This window comes from Cherax quadricarinatus, chromosome 28, assembly GCF_038502225.1.
Source record: "Cherax quadricarinatus isolate ZL_2023a chromosome 28, ASM3850222v1, whole genome shotgun sequence".
Classification (NCBI taxonomy): Eukaryota; Metazoa; Arthropoda; class Malacostraca; order Decapoda; family Parastacidae; genus Cherax; species Cherax quadricarinatus.
The window spans coordinates 11,805,670-11,823,169 of record NC_091319.1 but is presented as its reverse complement, the minus strand read 5'-3'; the positions used below and the strand labels follow the sequence as shown (position 1 = coordinate 11,823,169).

The window sequence follows — 17,500 nt, the reverse complement described above, 5'->3', positions numbered from 1 at the left end:
ATGAAAAGAAAATCCTGCTTCGCATCTCAAATATATTTTGGGTGAAAGACGATCAGATAATAAAATTTAGAATTGCTACAAACGTTGTTTTTTTCCGATAAAAGGCCGGGTTGTCGACAGCCTATTGCTGGGAAAAGGTTTCTCTCTATGACGAACTTTATTAAATAATGATACGTACTATAAATAACCATAATTTTTAAAGGGGTGGACCGGTCAGATGACCAAAGCTCCAAAGGCGGGTCATCATCTGAATAAGACCCGCGTCAGGAAACACTTCTCCTGTTTCCTGACAAACTTTACCTAACCTAACCTAAATGATGATGAAACTCTGTAATAATGTCCCAGTAGTGGCTTCTCCTGTAACTTGTATCTTCAAGAAGCTTTGCCTTTTATTGCAGACTCGATCAACCAGTAAAGATAATCAGAGAATGACTGTAGCAATGACTCAGTATAATGTTCTATTTTCTGCATAATAAAGCGAAAGGAGGGGAACACATGTGTTTTGCTCAACATGTATAGAGGAAACATTCTTTTATATGTTTTAAGTAAATAACGTGAAACGCTCAGGTCCATCTATCCGGTTTCCCTTGATCTCTTCATAACTGTCTCCGTGCTCACATTCCAACAGCATGTCAAGTCACAAAAACCATTTGCCTCTACTCACTCCTATCTAACACGCTCAAATGCGCTTGCTGGATGTCTAAGCCCCTGAAACACAAAGCCTCCTTTACCCCCTCCCTTTACCTCCTCCCTCCAACCATTCGTACGACGACCCCCTCTCCCGGCTTCCCTCCACTACAGATTTACTCCCTCCAGGTCATTCTAATTTGTTCCATCCTATATATATATATATATATATATATATATATATATATATATATATATATATATATATATATATATATATATATATATATATATATATATATATATATATATATATATATATATATATATATATATATATATATATATATATATATATATATATATATAAATATATATTCATATATATATATATATATATATGTATCTATATTTATATATATATATATATATATATATATATATATATGTCGTGCCGAATAGGCAGAACTTGCTATCTTGGCTTAAATAGCAACGCTCATCTTGCCATAAAAGACAAGCGAAAATTTGTGTATGCAATAATTTCGCAAAAATCATTCTGAACCTAACGAAAAAAATATATTTCACTGTGTTTGTTTAGTATTAAATTACTGTAAATAAATCTAAAATATATTTAGTTAGGTTAGGCTAAAATAAATTGTTCTTGTTATAATAAGGTTATTTAAGTTTTCTAAGATTCTTTTGGAGCAAAATTAAAATTTTTTACATTAACATTAATAAAAAAAATATATCTTTGAACGTATAAGAGAAAATTTTAGAAAGAACTTAATTTTAAATGAGTTCTTGCTAATTGACCAGTTTTACATATTCGGCACGACATATTGTTGAATATATATATATATATATATATATATATATATATATATATATATATATATATATATATATATATATATATATATATATATATATATATATATATATATATATATATATATATATATATATATATATATATATATATATATATATATATATATATATATATATATATATATATATACATATATATATATATATTCTTCAGTTTCAGAAGAAATAATAACAGAACAAGAGAAGAAATAAATCATTGTAATTGAGTTATGTCCGTTACGTTGTATATTCAGACTATTTTTGTATGTGTCAGGAAATCCTCTGCATGCGAGATGTAATACATTGAATGTGTAAAGAATATTCAGACTAATTAATGCCGATTTGAACCCTCACAACATTATCAGAAGCGGTTCGAACCTCTCAACCCTGGAACTCAGAGCTACACGACCTTATGAGGGTCTAAAGGAACTGAACCTGCCGATCCTGGAAAAGAGGAGGTTCGAAGAAAGGCGTAAGAGGTATAAAATATCGATAATTTACAAATTGAAGACACAAATTCAGAATGGACTCTATGAACAAGACGATCGTCGACAAGCAAAACGTTGCCTTACTAAAAGTTCCTTGTTGCTCTTTACTATGTGTTTTGCAAGTTTAAAGGAGATATAGTCGTGTAATAAAAAATATCCAAAGAGAGATCGACCGGATACACAGAGATAGACTGCTTGGAGGAAAAAGTCACTATACCATAGCTGGAACAATCCACAAATAACCAACACAATGGAAAGGTAACTGCATGCAAACATTTTGAGGCTTCCTCCATCATGAACGAAGATATCACAAAAGGAACTTTTTATGATAAGAGATACAGGGACACGAAGAAGAATTTTTCGCTTTCAAACTGAGGTAGATACACATGTGACAGATCTCCGTACACAGTTCAAGAATAGATACGACAAGGACCATGAAACCAGATCCCAGTAAACATCAGTCAAGGTTGCCTAAGAGAGTAGGAGTCAAGACCAAACCAAAGTTGTTAAGTACAACTCATTAAGTACAGTTTGTTGAGTACCACTCGATGAGTAGTGAGTAGTACTCGGTTAATACAATTTAGTGAGTACACTCGGTGAGTACAACTTTGTAAGTTTACTCACTACCTACCACGCCTGAAATAAAATAGAAATCATCGTACGCAGGCGCTGCCACAAAAGTCAAACCACAACACGAACTCAAGGCTTAAGACCGGAAACAGAAAACCTGTCTGGAAAGCCGATCATCCTGACCAGAACTGGGAACCAATAAGAGATTTTCTTGTGTTCTGGAAGAAGACGTGTATGTGGGAGGACACGTGTGTGGGAGGATGTACATGTGGGAAATATGTGTGACTGAGAATGTTTAGTGAAAGGGTGTTTATATGGGAGGATGTTTACATGGGTGGAAGGATGTGTTAATTACCAGTTGTCACAGGTGTGTGTGTGTGTGTGTGTGTGTGTGTGTGTGTGTGTGTGTGTGTGTGTGTGTGTGTGTGTGTGTGTGTGTGTGTGTGTACTCACCTACTCACCTAGTTGAGGTTGCAGGAGTCGAGTCCAAGCTCCTGGCCCCGCCTCTTCACTGGTCGATACTAGGTCACTCTCCCTGAGCCATGAGCTTTATCGTACCTCTCCTTAAAGCTATGTATGGATCCTGCCTCCACTACATCGCTTCCCAAACTATTCCACTTACTGACTACTCTGTGGCTGAAGAAATACTTCCTAACATCCCTGTGATTCATCTGTGTCTTCAGCTTCCAACTGTGTCCCCGTGTTGTTGTGTCCAGTCTCTGGAACATCCTGTCTTTGTCCACCTTGTCAATTCCTCTAAGTATTTTGTAAGTCGTTATCATGTCCCCCCTATCTCTCCTGTCCTCCAGTGTCGTCAGGTTGATTTCCCTTAACCTCTCCTCGTAGGACATACCTCTTAGCTCTGGGACTAGTCTTGTTGCAAACCTTTGCACTTTCTCTAGTTTCTTGACGTGCTTGGCTAGGTGTGGGTTCCAAACTGGTGCCGCATACTCCAATATGGGCCTAACGTACACGGTGTACAGGGTCCTGAACGATTCCTTATTAAGATGTCGGAATGCTGTTCTGAGGTTTGCCAGGCGCCCATATGCTGAAGCAGTTGTTTGGTTGATGTGTATGTGTGTGTGTGTGTGTGTGTGTGTGTGTGTGTGTGTGTGTGTGTGTGTGTGTGTGTGTGTGTGTGTGTGTGTGTGTGTGTGTGTGTGTGTGTGTGTGTGTGTGTGTGTGTGTGTGTGTGTGTGTGTGTGTGTGTGTGTGTGTGTGTGTGTGTGTGTGTGTGTGTGTGTGTGTGTGTGTGTCTGTCTGTCTGTCTGTCTGTCTGTCTGTCTGTCTTTCTGTCTGTCTGTCTGAGTGTGTGGAAGAATGTGTTAGACATAAGTATGTGGGAGAACACACGTGTGAGAGGGAGTGAGATTGGGGGAGGCTGAGGGACACGTGAATGGGGATTTCAGAGGCAAGACTTTCGTGTGTTCTCGACTCGAGTCTATAGCTATTGAATGTACATTGTGGAGTTCCAGAGATGGAAGATGAAGAAGAGGATTTAAGAAGAGAAGTAAAGAGAGAGAGAGTGTGAGAGAGAGAGAAGAAACATATTCGTGAAGGGCTCTCGCGAATAAAGGTTCCTCGCGAATATACAAACAATGATCCAATAATCCTTATATTACGTACAGGCTAGTCAACTACGTACTTAATGTGCGTGTTTACTCGCTATAGTGTCTTTCATCTAAGTATCGTCTACGCTGTGATCATATCCCTTCATTATCTATGTTCATTCAGAAATACGCGATTAAGTTCCTTCTCTTTCCTTCGTATCTTTTTCCTTTATATTTCAAATGGTTGGCTGTTGGTAGACGTCCCTGCTTTCTCTGTTTTATTTTTGTATGCTTTGCGATGTAGGAGTTTTATGTTTGGGCTGCGTACTCGAGCTGTGAGAGAGGGAGAGGCACATTGGATGAGGGAGATAAGTAGATTAGCCAAGTGGGAGAGCATTCAGCGGTCTTATTTATATAAAAGTGTCGTCTAAATGCTAGAGGATCTGTATATCTTTTACTGGTGTAAATCCGTGCGAGATTTACTCTAAAAATATACATCTGGAAGGCGAACATTCTTGCGGCTGTGAAAGGTGAGATGCTCGGATGTGGGACGTGAGCTGAGGAAGAGAGAGAGAGAGAGAGAGAGAGAGAGAGAGAGAGAGAGAGAGAGAGAGAGAGAGAGAGAGAGAGAGAGAGAGAGAGAGAGAGAGAGAGAGAGAGAGAGAGAGAGAGAGAGAGAATAGCTCCGCATGCTTCGAGTCCTGCAATATATTTCACGTCCTCTCACTCGTATATTATTTTCAGACGTACCTCTGTTGCATATCCGACCATTGGAGCTGCATCAAAGGGCGCACACTGCCACCCGTCATATATTCCTCGTCTCTGGGCTTCCACCATCACAACTACACCTCCGACGTCGAACGAACATTGAAAAATTCCTGTGTTTTTTTTTTCACAGTTCTGTGAGCATGGTTCCTTTTCATTCATCAGAGTGTAATGTTCGCCTTTCAAAGAGAGGTCAATATACCTGTGGAGTCGGCAACAAGAGCAATAGATTGTCTTTATATTTCGACCTTCAACTAACGTCCTCTTCAGATGAGTTAGAGGATAACAGTTGGTGGTCTGAATATACAGAGAATCTATCGTTCTTGTATCTGTCTCCATTCTAGAAAATATCTACCTTAACTTTAATTATTGCTATACTAGGGCAACTTGTTTGGTCAATGCATAAAGGTCAATCACACTAACGATCGTGAAAGTTAAGCAATCACAGTAACTTAATAAGAATAGTATTTTCTTTCTCGCTATTTCTGAATTATTATTATTATAATCAAAAAAAGAAGCGCTAAGCACTATTTCTGAAGACTTCGAGGCAATATTTTCTTCCCTAATATGTATCGCACATTACCACTCAGCAATAAAGTTCTCAAAGATACAATAAGATGCAGACAAGTGTGGTATTACAACGGCACACACCAGAGTAAAGCTATTTATGGACATGGTTTCGTGCAAGTTTTCATGACTTAAAGAAGCTCACTTCTTTGTTCTATCAAACCATCAGCAACAACCTTCTTATATTTTTACCTTCTCTTCCAAAAATATCCTTCAATACATCAAAACATTTTTACAGTCGCGGCTTTGATTATCAAAGTTCCCTGACTCTTCAGCCTTCTGGCAGCAAATGTAAGGAATATTGCCGACACAAAGTGAGAAGTCTTCAGGAGGGAATTGAAAAAGTTCTTGCAGGAGGTGGATGGTCAGTCCAATATGAGACAGTTATGTGGGCCCGTGGGCTGTGGGCAGCAATAACCTGGCTGATCCAACACTCATCTACGAAGCTTGGAGATTAGTCACATATATTCTGCGAGGTTCTTCATTATTATATTCTCAACGACGCACCTCTTCAGCGTCATACAAATATTTAACAATATTTAACAATTTAACAATATTTAACAATATTTAACAATTTAACAATATTTAACAATATTTAACAATTTAAGTATTAGCTAATAAAACTTTCTTCTTTATTTACTAAAAATCAAATACGATTAAGTAGCAGAAGAACCCAAATCCCGATTCCCGTTTTAAAACAGCCTTATTTTTATAAGCCATATTCCAGCAGTTCTCACGCTGGGTACCTTTGAACATGAAGGTCTCTGTGGGAGCTATTAAACAGAGTTTCTTGCGTGTATTTCTGGCTCTGGAGGTAAACGATAAACGGGCAAGGAACTATTTATCTTCCGGGCAAGGCACTAGATTCTTTATATTTAGTTGGTATTCCTTGAATAACTGATACTGCCAGCTGAGGGTTCATAAAATATATTACCTAGGTTCTGCATTCCAAGAACACAGCCCTTTCTTTTATGTGGGCTAGTGTTTTACAGAAGCAATAGAAAACGAGACCCCTATTAGCTAGCGTAAACATCGCTTCTACACCGGAGACAAAACTGAACAACCATTGGTGTTGCCATGTATAAAGATCGAACTAGCAATAGTAACACGAATTCCTCGAAACTACAAAAGTCAGCAGATTTAAGGAGGAAATTAGTGGCAGGAATGACTGATGTCAGCAGACGTAATCATGGAACTAATTGTCGCTAAGATAACATGAATCACTTGTGTCAGCAGATATACACATGCAACTAGTGTCACTAAGATGACAAGACATGAATCACTTGTGCCAGCAGACGAAAACATGGAACTAATTGCCGTAAGATGACATGACATGTCCCACTGGTGTCAACAGATGTAATTATTAAACTAGTAGAACTAAGATGACATGAGAGTAAGCCATAGTGTCAGCAGATATATACGTGGAACTACTAGCACTAAGATAACATGAGAGGAATCACGGTATCAGCAGATATAACCACGAAACTAATTGCAGTAAGGCAACACAACATGTTGACTTGTTGCTATTGACAACCAACGCCAATGTACTCGATGCTTCCCTTCAGAGGTTCGGGGAGGAGAGGATGCTTCATGATGCTGTAGCAGAACAAGGAACTAGAGTTAATCATCTCCTTTCTTGGATCAAGGCTAACTCCCGAACCCCAGTGGTTGTTGAACCGTTAAGAAATTCCTGCTGCCACACGAATGTGATGATAAACAAAATCAAAATTGTACTCACAGACGCGGAGGACGAGCAGCATGAACAGCAGCAGGTGGGATGGTCGACCCCTGGACCTCGCTCGGGTTCCCATCTTCAAGAACACCACCTCAGCTCTTCCCTGTTAGCCTCTCTTAAGGTTCTATCTCACAGCAACTCTTACTCTGACTCAGCTCTCGAGAGTGAGAAGTTTTCTGCGAGTGTCTTGGGTTTACACAGAGACTTGGACAATGCCAGCAGCTGAAATAAAAGAGATGATATATGTTAATGTTGGGTATTTTCAAAACGGTAAAAAAATTTGAAGTGACACGAGAATAGGCGATATTGAAGATGTTTTAATACAGTTCATATGCATAGCTTCAGTACTCAGTCATATGGAAGGATTTATATACAGCCAGAGATATGCGACTTAAAATTTGCAATTATAGGTCAAGAAAATGTTGAAAGAGGCACAGAATATTGTTCATTATGATACTGTTTTACATGGGGAGAAGTGGCCTGAATACCTACCACAGCGGACCACTTTGTGCTTTCAAATTCAGGAAAATGACCTTGAAAAATTAAACTCAAGACGCTCTAATGTCTCAAAAGGAAAAAGAAACCACTTCTGAAACTAGCCTGCGCACATGTATTGCATTAGATAAAAACCAATCAGGTCTAATTGCAGTGAAAAGGGGAGGGACAGACATCAGATCTAATACAAAAAAAAAAAACAGCCTAATTAGTCGTGAACTACGAAAATGGGAAAGAAGAGAGGGAAATGAAAGTTTAAGAGAGGCGGAGAGAAGCCTATAGAATATCACTGGAACTGCTGTCCTTATAAACAGTAGCAGAAGCTGTAATAGCAGTGACGAATAGCCAGGTGCAGCAAATATCCTTTACACATCACCTAAAACGAACAACAACGACTGATACACATGTACCTCCACCAGTGTGCGGATTCGAACCCATGCTACCCACTCAATGTCTGTGCTGAGCATCACTCAATGTTTCATTCCATTTTGGTATCGAAATAACTGTTAACTGTTAACTGTTGCCAAAGCCGGGCACACACGTAGCCTGTAGCTGTTCCATCTTGTACTTCACTTATAAGTCAACCTACGAGAGATATTTTGAATGTTTAAAAATGCCTCTCACAGGTTACATGAGTATGCGGCTTTGGGAATCAACCGATAGTGTCTGCTATCGGGCCAAATTTACGTGGTATCAGGGGAGTTAAACACTGGGAGAGTGTTTAACTCGCAGTGTAGTATAGGTTTGAAACCCCACACTGGTGGTGATAAATGATTGTATTTCGCTAGCTTGTGTGTGCGTGTGTGTGTGTGTGTGTGTGTGTGTGTGTGTGTGTGTGTGTGTGTGTGTGTGTGTGTGTGTGTGTGTGTGTGTGTGTGTGTGTGTGTGTGTGTGTGTGTGTGTGTGTGTGTGTGTGTGTGTGTGTGTGTGTGTGTAAATATTTACAAAAAGAATGTATATGTAGAAAATCAAACAGAAGCTAAGAGCAATATTTAACAATTTAGCCTCACACTGAGGCCCTCTTCAACACACTACTGAAGAATGCCTCTGTTACAGGCCGAAATACACATTACGACACTTTCTTTCTGTTTCTTTCTCCTTTGCTGTTTCGTTTGTACTACTGACCAGTGTTCATTGATCATCTATATATAGACTGACTTTATTACACAAATTTCTCTTTGGATTGCCCTTATATAGCCAACTTCTATCTACACGGAGACGGAGGAGAACCAAAGTTAGCAGCTCACAGAGATCTGACATGGGTATCACATGCGTTATGAAGGGATTCCCTGGTTTAATTTTAGATCACAAGTGCAGGCAGGATTATAATTGATGGCCTGACCTCACGTCATGCCGATAACAGCGCACCAGGTTACCTCAGTGGTAAGGGTAGACCTGTGATGATATATCAGAGACCCTCTGATAGGCTAGTGGCTCCTCAAGATTATATATTAGAGAGCCCTAACAGACCAGAGACCTCCCCCCCCCCATGATGATATAACAGAGGACTCTGGTAGGCGAGGAACCCAATGATGATACATTAGAGGGCCCTGACAGGCTAGAAACCTTCCATCATGATACATTAAACAGTTTTGATTATATATTAGAGGGCCAAAACAGACCAAAAGACCTTCCCCCATGATGACATATCAGAGGGCCCCCCTAACAGGCGAGGAACCCCATAATATTAGACCCCCATGACACAAAAAATTACTTGGTCAAGGACTGGGCCACGCGGGCGTTGAGCCTCGGGAACACCCTCCAGGTAGACTCCAGGTAGACAGTTACATTCAGAAGACACCAAGAAGCTTCAAGGTGATAATAACAGACTGATGTTTTGGACAGAAAAACGCAAGACGATATTCAGGGTGAATTAACGTAAGATAACAACCTCGGCTCCTACTAACTACTTCTGTTTTGCATAAGTCTGAGGGTGCTACAACGGTGCCTGAATTTTCACTATGAAACTAAATGCTCAGTCTCATAGCAAGAAATAATAGTATACAAAGTCATCTTTCAGTGAAACCATATTTAAATTGTATGGTCCAGTTCTAATCATATTATTAGAGAATGAACCTAAAAGAACTGCAAAATTTACTGAGGTAGATGACAAAGTTAATTACTTGCATTAGAAATAATTTCAATGAATATATGTTAAATTACTAAACTTAAGTCCTCTAGAAAAGCAAATAATGGAGGATACGAATAAGATCCTGAAAAATATCTAAGGAAGACAGAACCTGGCACCACTGTCTTTGTAGTGAAACAGAATTATAAAAAAATAAATAAATTAGACACATGTGCAACTCTTGGGTATCTTTATTGAGGAAACGTTTCCTCAATAAAGATACCCAAGAGTTGCATGTAATCTAATTATTCAACATGTCGGTTCTCTGAACCATTCATCTACAACCTGTCAGACACTGCAACTTCTTGGGATCTTAATACTTAGGAATTCTTCGCTTGCCTAATTCTTGGGCACGACCTACTTCCACATTGAACAAATGTGACACCACCTATGACTGCTGCACCTCTCCTGCCATACGGTTTATAAGCTGCTTCTCCGCTCATATGCCGTATTCTATTCAAGATTGATGGACTGAACACATCGACTCAAGGTTGAGGGACTGATTACCTCATTCTCCTCCTGTTCTTCAAGTTTCTCCTACGTATGGACTGATGAAGCCACTGTGTGGCGAAACGTTTCCTCAATAAAGATACCCAAGAGTTGCACATGTGTCTAATTTATCAACATGTCGGTTCTCTGAACCATTCATCTACAAAAAAAATAAATAAACCAGCTCATGTTTATATATGAAGTCCAGTAAAGTGCCAAGTAGCGTCAGTGAGGGAAAGTTTTCCAGCAGCTGTAAAAAGTGCAGACAGATACACAAATGTGAATGGTAAAGTGTCTTTGTAGAACAAGCCAAGCTGTGGCTAGCAGGACAGCTGCTATCCCTTCAGTTATTATGAACTGAAGAGGGAAGAAAATCCTTCAGAGTTGAAGTGCCTTGAGAGCCAAGGAATTGAAGGTAATCTCCCCACCCTTGAATCAAACCTGAGTGCGCAGTCGTGATCAGAGATCACAAGCTCAGAGAAGTGTTACCACTGCTCCATCACTAATTACCAGTTAGCAGAGAAGGAAATGAATGAGAGTGGTTGGAAAATAGATTTCGCGTCCAATAACGACAGGTAGGAATGGAGGTGAATTGACATGGAGGACGACGAAGGAATAGAATGCCTTGAATATCCAATTTTCCTTCACTAATGAGCGTTGTCAAGCAACTGTTCAGAGTGATAGAGAGAGAGAGAGAGAGAGAGAGAGAGAGAGAGAGAGAGAGAGAGAGAGAGAGAGAGAGAGAGAGAGAGAGAGAGAGAGAGAGAGAGAGAGAGAGAGAGAGAGAGAGAGAGAGAGAGAGAGAGAGAGAGAGAGAGAGAGAGAGAGAGAGAGAGAGAGAGAGAGAGAGAGAGAGAGCGAGAGAGAGAGAGAGAGAGAGAGAGAGAGAGAGAGAGAGAGAGAGAGACCGAGGGAGAGAGAAGAGGGAAAGAGAAACAGACAGAGGGAGAGAGAGAGAAAGGTAAAGGAAGAAGGGACAGGGGAAGAGAGAGAGAAAGAGAGATAGAGACTGACAGACAAAGACAGCTTGAGATACACTGTGACAGAGATAGAGACAAAGACGGAGGTAGAGAAGAGAGAGAGAGAGAGAGAGAGAGAGAGTCTTAACAATAATGAGAGTGTCTTCAGCAGTGTTGTTAACTCTAACAAGAATAGCAATCATTTTTAGACGCATAAAAATCTTAGTTACAAATTTAGCTTCGTTAATTTAATGTTAAGGACACGTGTTGCCAGAAAGAATAAGAGAAAGGAAAGAGGAAGAGAGATGGAGGAAAAGAAGGAGGAAAAGGCAGAAGGGAGGGAGAGAAAGGGTTATGATAGGAGGGAGTAAGTTAGAGACTGAGGAAGGAGGAAGGCAGAAAGGAAAGAAGATGTAGGGAGGAAGAGATGAGAGAGGAAGGGGTGCAAGTAGAGATGGAGGAAGAGAAGGAAGGAAGGGCAACAGCAGAACGGAAGGGATGGAGGGAGGGAAGGAAGGAGAAAAGTTGGAAGAAAATAAAACAAAGTTTGGTTTCTATTGGACAGTCAGTTATGCATTTTACATAATGAATAATAATAATAATCCATATAATAATAATTGATATTATTGTTACTATTATTATTTTTGTTTTATTATAATTATTAATTATTATTATTATTATTATTATTATTATTATTATTATTATTATTATTATTATTATTATTATTATTATTATTATTATTATTGTTTTTATTACAATAATAATAATAGTAATAATAATAATAATAATAATAATAATACAATTATTATTATTATTGTTGATATTATTTTTATTATTATTATAATTATTATTATTGTTATTATTATATTTATTAATGTTATTATTATTCCCGAATTACCACATAGGCGAGACCTAAGTGAAGCGGAAGAAAAAAGCCAGGTATATGTAACAGAGACGAGGGAAGTACGCGAAGAAGAAAGATTATGAGAGTTTAATCATGTGCTTCTGGGAGGAACGACGATCAAGAAGGAACCTGCTCGTGGCATCACAATAATATAGGACTCAAACGACGTAGACAAGACTAGTCACCCTGTAACCATAAATCACTCCCTTGAAACCCACCAGAAACGGCAACAACAAAACAACGACGACGACAACGACTGAAAGAAACACATTTACCATCATTCAGTCAACACACCACTTATTTTACCTTTTTTCCCCCTCTCTATTCACAACCTTTTTTCCACTGTTCTACTCTACCACCGATATTTTCCCAGTCATCCCTCCTATGACTTTAAAAATCATGTTTGGCCTGATGGAAGGAACAGTTGACAAAGACTATCTATTTTACCAGGAAAGGAGCTAGTAGAAGGCACAGCTGAAAGCATGACAGACTTGGTCAGGAAGTGGAGTGACCTCGACCAAGAATTGGTGGTGCAATTCCCATGCGTATTTTAAGAGCAGGTAAGATAAGGGCGCTCCAGCGTGCTACGAGAGAATGAATCAGGCAAGAGGCAAGTTGAAAGGAGGAGACCAGGAGCTAAGACTCGACCCCCTGCCACCGCTTATAGGTGGGTACATATAGGTGAGCACACACACACACACACACACAGAAGCTTATTGATCGATTAACCTTGAACTGTGAGAGCGACCCAGGTGGGCTGGAACTCATGTGAATCTACGCTGAAGCTTCGTGTTATGAGAGCTGGGAACAACACAGACGGAGAGACAAAAGGACGAACGGATGAACACACATACACACACTAGACGGAGATCATCGGATAGACGAGCCTGCCGGGAAAAGGAGGACAGACGGGCGGAGATGAGAAGACAGATGTGCCTACGCAAGAGACGGTCAGATTGACAGATTATCCCAAATGACTGTTGAAGTGAAAGCGACTCCAATACAATCTCTCTCTCTCTTTGTCTCTGTCTGTCTCTCTGTTTGCCTGTCTCTCTCTCTCTCTCTTTTTCTCTTTATCCCTCTCTCCATCTCTCTCTCTCTCTCTCTCTCTCTCTCTCTCTCTCTCTCTCTCTCTCTCTCTCTCTCTCTCTCTCTCTCTCTCTCTCTCTCTCTCTCTCACTCTCTCTCTCTCTCTCTCTCGTTGTAGCTTTCAACAATGGTGGCTTTTATCTAAAACTTCCGGTTTCCTGAAGCTTTTATCTATAACCTCCTGTTTCCTGATGACTTTTGTCTATAACTTTCTGTTTCCTAATAGCTATTATCTATAACTTTATGCTGTCTGCTGGTTTTTATTTATAGCTTTCTGATAGCTTTTTAAAACTTTCTGATAGCTTTTGTCTACAACTTCCTGGTATCTGATAGTTTTTATCTTCCTGATTCCCAAGGGCTTTTATCTGTTACTTCCTGCTTCCTGATGTCTTTCATCTCCGCCTTTCATCTCGGGGCTATCAAAGGCGGATGTTGATGGGCTGTTAGCGTAGGTGGGCTAAAAAGCGTAACTCAACAAGGCTTTCACGCCTTTGTGTTGATAATTGAGGATCTGAAAGACTCGGAAAATGACTTTGATGGAGCATGTTGAGAGCTATCATGTGACAGTATGTTTGATGGAGTGAGATAGTGTGTGTTTATATGTGTGAGTGTGTGTGTGAGAATGTGTGTGTGTGTGTGTGTGTGTGTGTGTGTGTGTGTGTGTGTGTGTGTGTGTGTGTGTGTGTGTGTGTGTGTGTGTGTGTGTGTGTGTGTGTGTGTGTGTGTGTGTGTGTGGAGATGGGTGGGTGGGTATGTGTTGTAGACCCTGTCATATCATTTCTTAAAACAATGTACTGTGACTGCATCCACTCCTTCGTTCGGGATCATTCTGCTTCTTGGCATCCTTGAAGATTGAGAAATATTTCCTGGCATTCCTGAGACTCATTTGCGTTTTTAACTACCAACAGTACTCTCGTGTATCTATTATTCGCGTCTCAGTCTTTTCCTGTCCACAATATCAAGTCCTCTGAGCATTTTATGTCTTATTACAATGTCCTCCTGGTTGTTCTCTCCTATAAGGTCGTCATGTTCAATTCCTTATTGCTTATTTCCCTTAGCTGTGAGATTAGTCTCGTTGCATATATCTGCACTTTCTCCAGTTTCTTAACATGCTTTATCTGGTGAGGGGTTCTATGTAGGTGCTGCATACTCGACGATGGGTTTGATATGCCGTATATATAAGGCCGTGAAAGACTGTTTGGCTCAGTCTCTTGTGGGATTCAGTATTCAATACCTTCTTGCAGTTCTCAAATTTACAAGCCACCCATCCCTCTCACCTTTTGAAATCACTTCTTTCCAAAAGTTCCGTCATTTCCCTCCTGATTATCTACTGTATTACCTTGCATGGTATGCCTGTCGCTTATTCTGGTCTGTAATGTAACGCTTCCTGTATGCCTTCTTTCCTGAATATTAGGAACAGAATTTCTGTCTCCCAGATCACTGTTAATTGCTTCTTATTCATTGAGTTTTAGCTGGTAGCTCCAGTGGTTAAAACAGTACTGCTACTTTCCTTATTGTTTGCATGGTATCCACTACCTGTTGGCGTGCCGTTGACGCTGGTACCGCCTCTGTTTCTCCACACAGAAAATCTCTTCAAATCGTTTCTTCAGCGCCTTGTCATTTCTGGCGAGCTCTCGTCCTTTCTACAGTCTTATTATCATGTCTGTTACTGCCATCTTTCTTATTATTATGACTGTAAAGCAGCTTCGGTTCAGACTTGACCTTCGCTGCTGTCATTTTCGATCACTGCTCAGCTTCCTTTCTCACTCTTGCATATTCCATCAGAAAATCCATAAATTAATACGCACGAGTAACAGGAGGTGAACGAGACATTGTTAAAAACAAATCTGAAGAGAAGTTCCTTCAGGCTCAAATCAGAAGACGATAGTAATAAAACAGAAGATAGAACGAGAGGTCACGAGAAACACGGACGTCTGTGAGGAACTAAACAAACGATTTACAGAGGTGTTCTCAGGGGGGAAACTGTTGCAACCCCAGAGAGTCATAGAGTGTGTGTGTCCTCACCTACCTCTTCACTGGTTTCACGCGTGTGTGTATTTCTTATATTAACTATTGTAGAAGCATAAAATCCTCTACTACTGTAATTGCTCTTATGTTGCACAGTTCCTCTGTCCTTCCATCCCTCCTTCCGTCCCTCCTTTCCTCTCCCTAAATCTCTACCTCCCTCCATTCCTATTTACCTCCATCTCTGTCTCCCGTCATCTCTCTTTCCTCTCTCTTTCCCTACTGCCTTCTCTCTATGATTCCACTTCCTTGTTTCTGTTTCTCTCCCAGTCCACCACTTTCTCCCCACCTCCACCACTTCCTCCCCACACCTACCACTTCCTCCCACCTCCCACACTTCCTGTCACCGAGGCTGGAGCGACTGATCATAATCTTTAAAGCAAAATCAATAACAGCTACCGCTGACACACACCTTGATGCGTAGTAACCATACACTCACACACACACTCAAGTGCGAGGTAACCACAGACCCTTGAGTGCTTGGTAACCACAAGACCTGGAGTGTTTGGTAACCACAGACCCTTGAGTGCTTGGTAACCACAGACCCTTGAGTGCTTGGTAACCACAGACCCTTGAGTGCTTGGTAACCACAGACCCTTGAGTGCTTGGTAACCACAGGACCTGGAGTGTTTGGTAACCACAGACCCTTGAGTGCTTGGTAACCACAGGACCTGGAGTGTTTGGTAACCACAGACCCTTGAGTGCTTGGTAACCACAGGACCTGGAGTGTTTGGTAACCACAGACCGTTGAGTGTTTGGTAACCACAGGACCTGGAGTGTTTGGTAACCACAGACCCTTGAGTGCTTGGTAACCACAGGACCTGGAGTGTTTGGTAACCACAGACCCTTGAGTGCTTGGTAACCACAGACCCTTGAGTGCTTGGTAACCACAGACCCTTGAGTGCTTGGTAACCACAGACCCTTGAGTGCTTGGTAACCACAGACCCTTGAGTGCTTGGTAACCACAGACCCTTGAGTGCTTGGTAACCACAGACCCTTGAGTGCTTGGTAACCACAGACCCTTGAGTGCTTGGTAACCACAGACCCTTGAGTGCTTGGTAACCACAGACCCTTGAGTGCTTAGTAACCACAGACCCTTGAGTGCTTGGTAACCACAGACCCTTGAGTGCTTGGTAACCACAGACCCTTGAGTGCTTGATAACCACAGACCCTTGAGTGCTTGGTAACCACAGACCCTTGAGTGCTTGGTAACCACAGACCCTTGAGTGTTTGGTAACCACAGACCCTTGAGTGCTTGGTAACCACAGACCCTTGAGTGCTTGGTAACCACAGACCCTTGAGTGCTTGGTAACCACAGACCCTTGAGTGTTTGGTAACCACAGACCCTTGAGTGCTTGGTAACCACAGACTGTTGAGTGCTTGGTAACCACAGACCCTTGAGTGCTTGGTAACCACAGACCCTTGAGTGCTTGGTAACCACAGACCCTTGAGTGCTTGGGAACCACAGACCCTTCAGTGTTTGGTAACCACAGACCCTTGAGTGTTTGGTAACCACAGACCCTTGAGTGTTTGGTAACCACAGACCCTTGAGTGTTTGGTAACCACAGACCCTTGAGTGTTTGGTAACCACAGACCCTTGAGTGTTTGGTAACCACAGACCCTTGAGTGTTTGGTAACCACAGACCCTTGAGTGTTTGGTAACCACAGACCCTTGAGTGTTTGGTAACCACAGACCCTTGAGTGTTTGGTAACCACAGACCCATGAGTGTTTGGTAACCACAGACCCTTGAGTGTTTGGTAACCACAGACCCTTGAGTGTTTGGTAACCACAGACCCTTGAGTGCTTGGTAACCACAGTCCCTTGAGTGTTTGGTAACCACAGACCCTTGAGTGCTTGGTAACCACAGACCCTTGAGTGTTTGGTAACCACAGACCCTTGAGTGCTTGGTAACCACAGACTGTTGAGTGCTTGGTAACCACAGACCCTTGAGTGCTTGGTAACCACAGACCCTTGAGTGCTTGGTAACCACAGACCCTTGAGTGCTTGGGAACCACAGACCCTTGAGTGTTTGGTAACCACAGACCCTTGAGTGTTTGGTAACCACAGACCCTTGAGTGTTTGGTAACCACAGACCCTTGAGTGTTTGGTAACCACAGACCCTTGAGTGTTTGGTAACCACAGACCCTTGAGTGTTTGGTAACCACAGACCCTTGAGTGTTTGGTAACCACAGACCCTTGAGTGTTTGGTAACCACAGACCCTTGAGTGTTTGGTAACC

At 41.0% G+C, this 17,500-nt stretch overlaps 1 protein-coding gene across 3 annotated transcripts in view; it reads right to left on the bottom strand.

Annotated features, from left to right (window-relative positions):
• The window catches only part of LOC128693160 (synaptogenesis protein syg-2-like), a 183,956-nt gene that overhangs the window by 158,042 nt on the left and 8,414 nt on the right, over window positions 1-17,500 (bottom strand). For all 3 annotated transcript variants that reach the window (XM_070089398.1, XM_070089400.1, XM_070089399.1), the window contains exon 2: window positions 7,176-7,394. In XM_070089398.1, coding sequence (XP_069945499.1) covers window positions 7,176-7,248 — 73 coding nt within the window. In that variant the 5' untranslated portion in view covers window positions 7,249-7,394. The remainder of the gene's footprint in view (window positions 1-7,175; window positions 7,395-17,500) is intronic.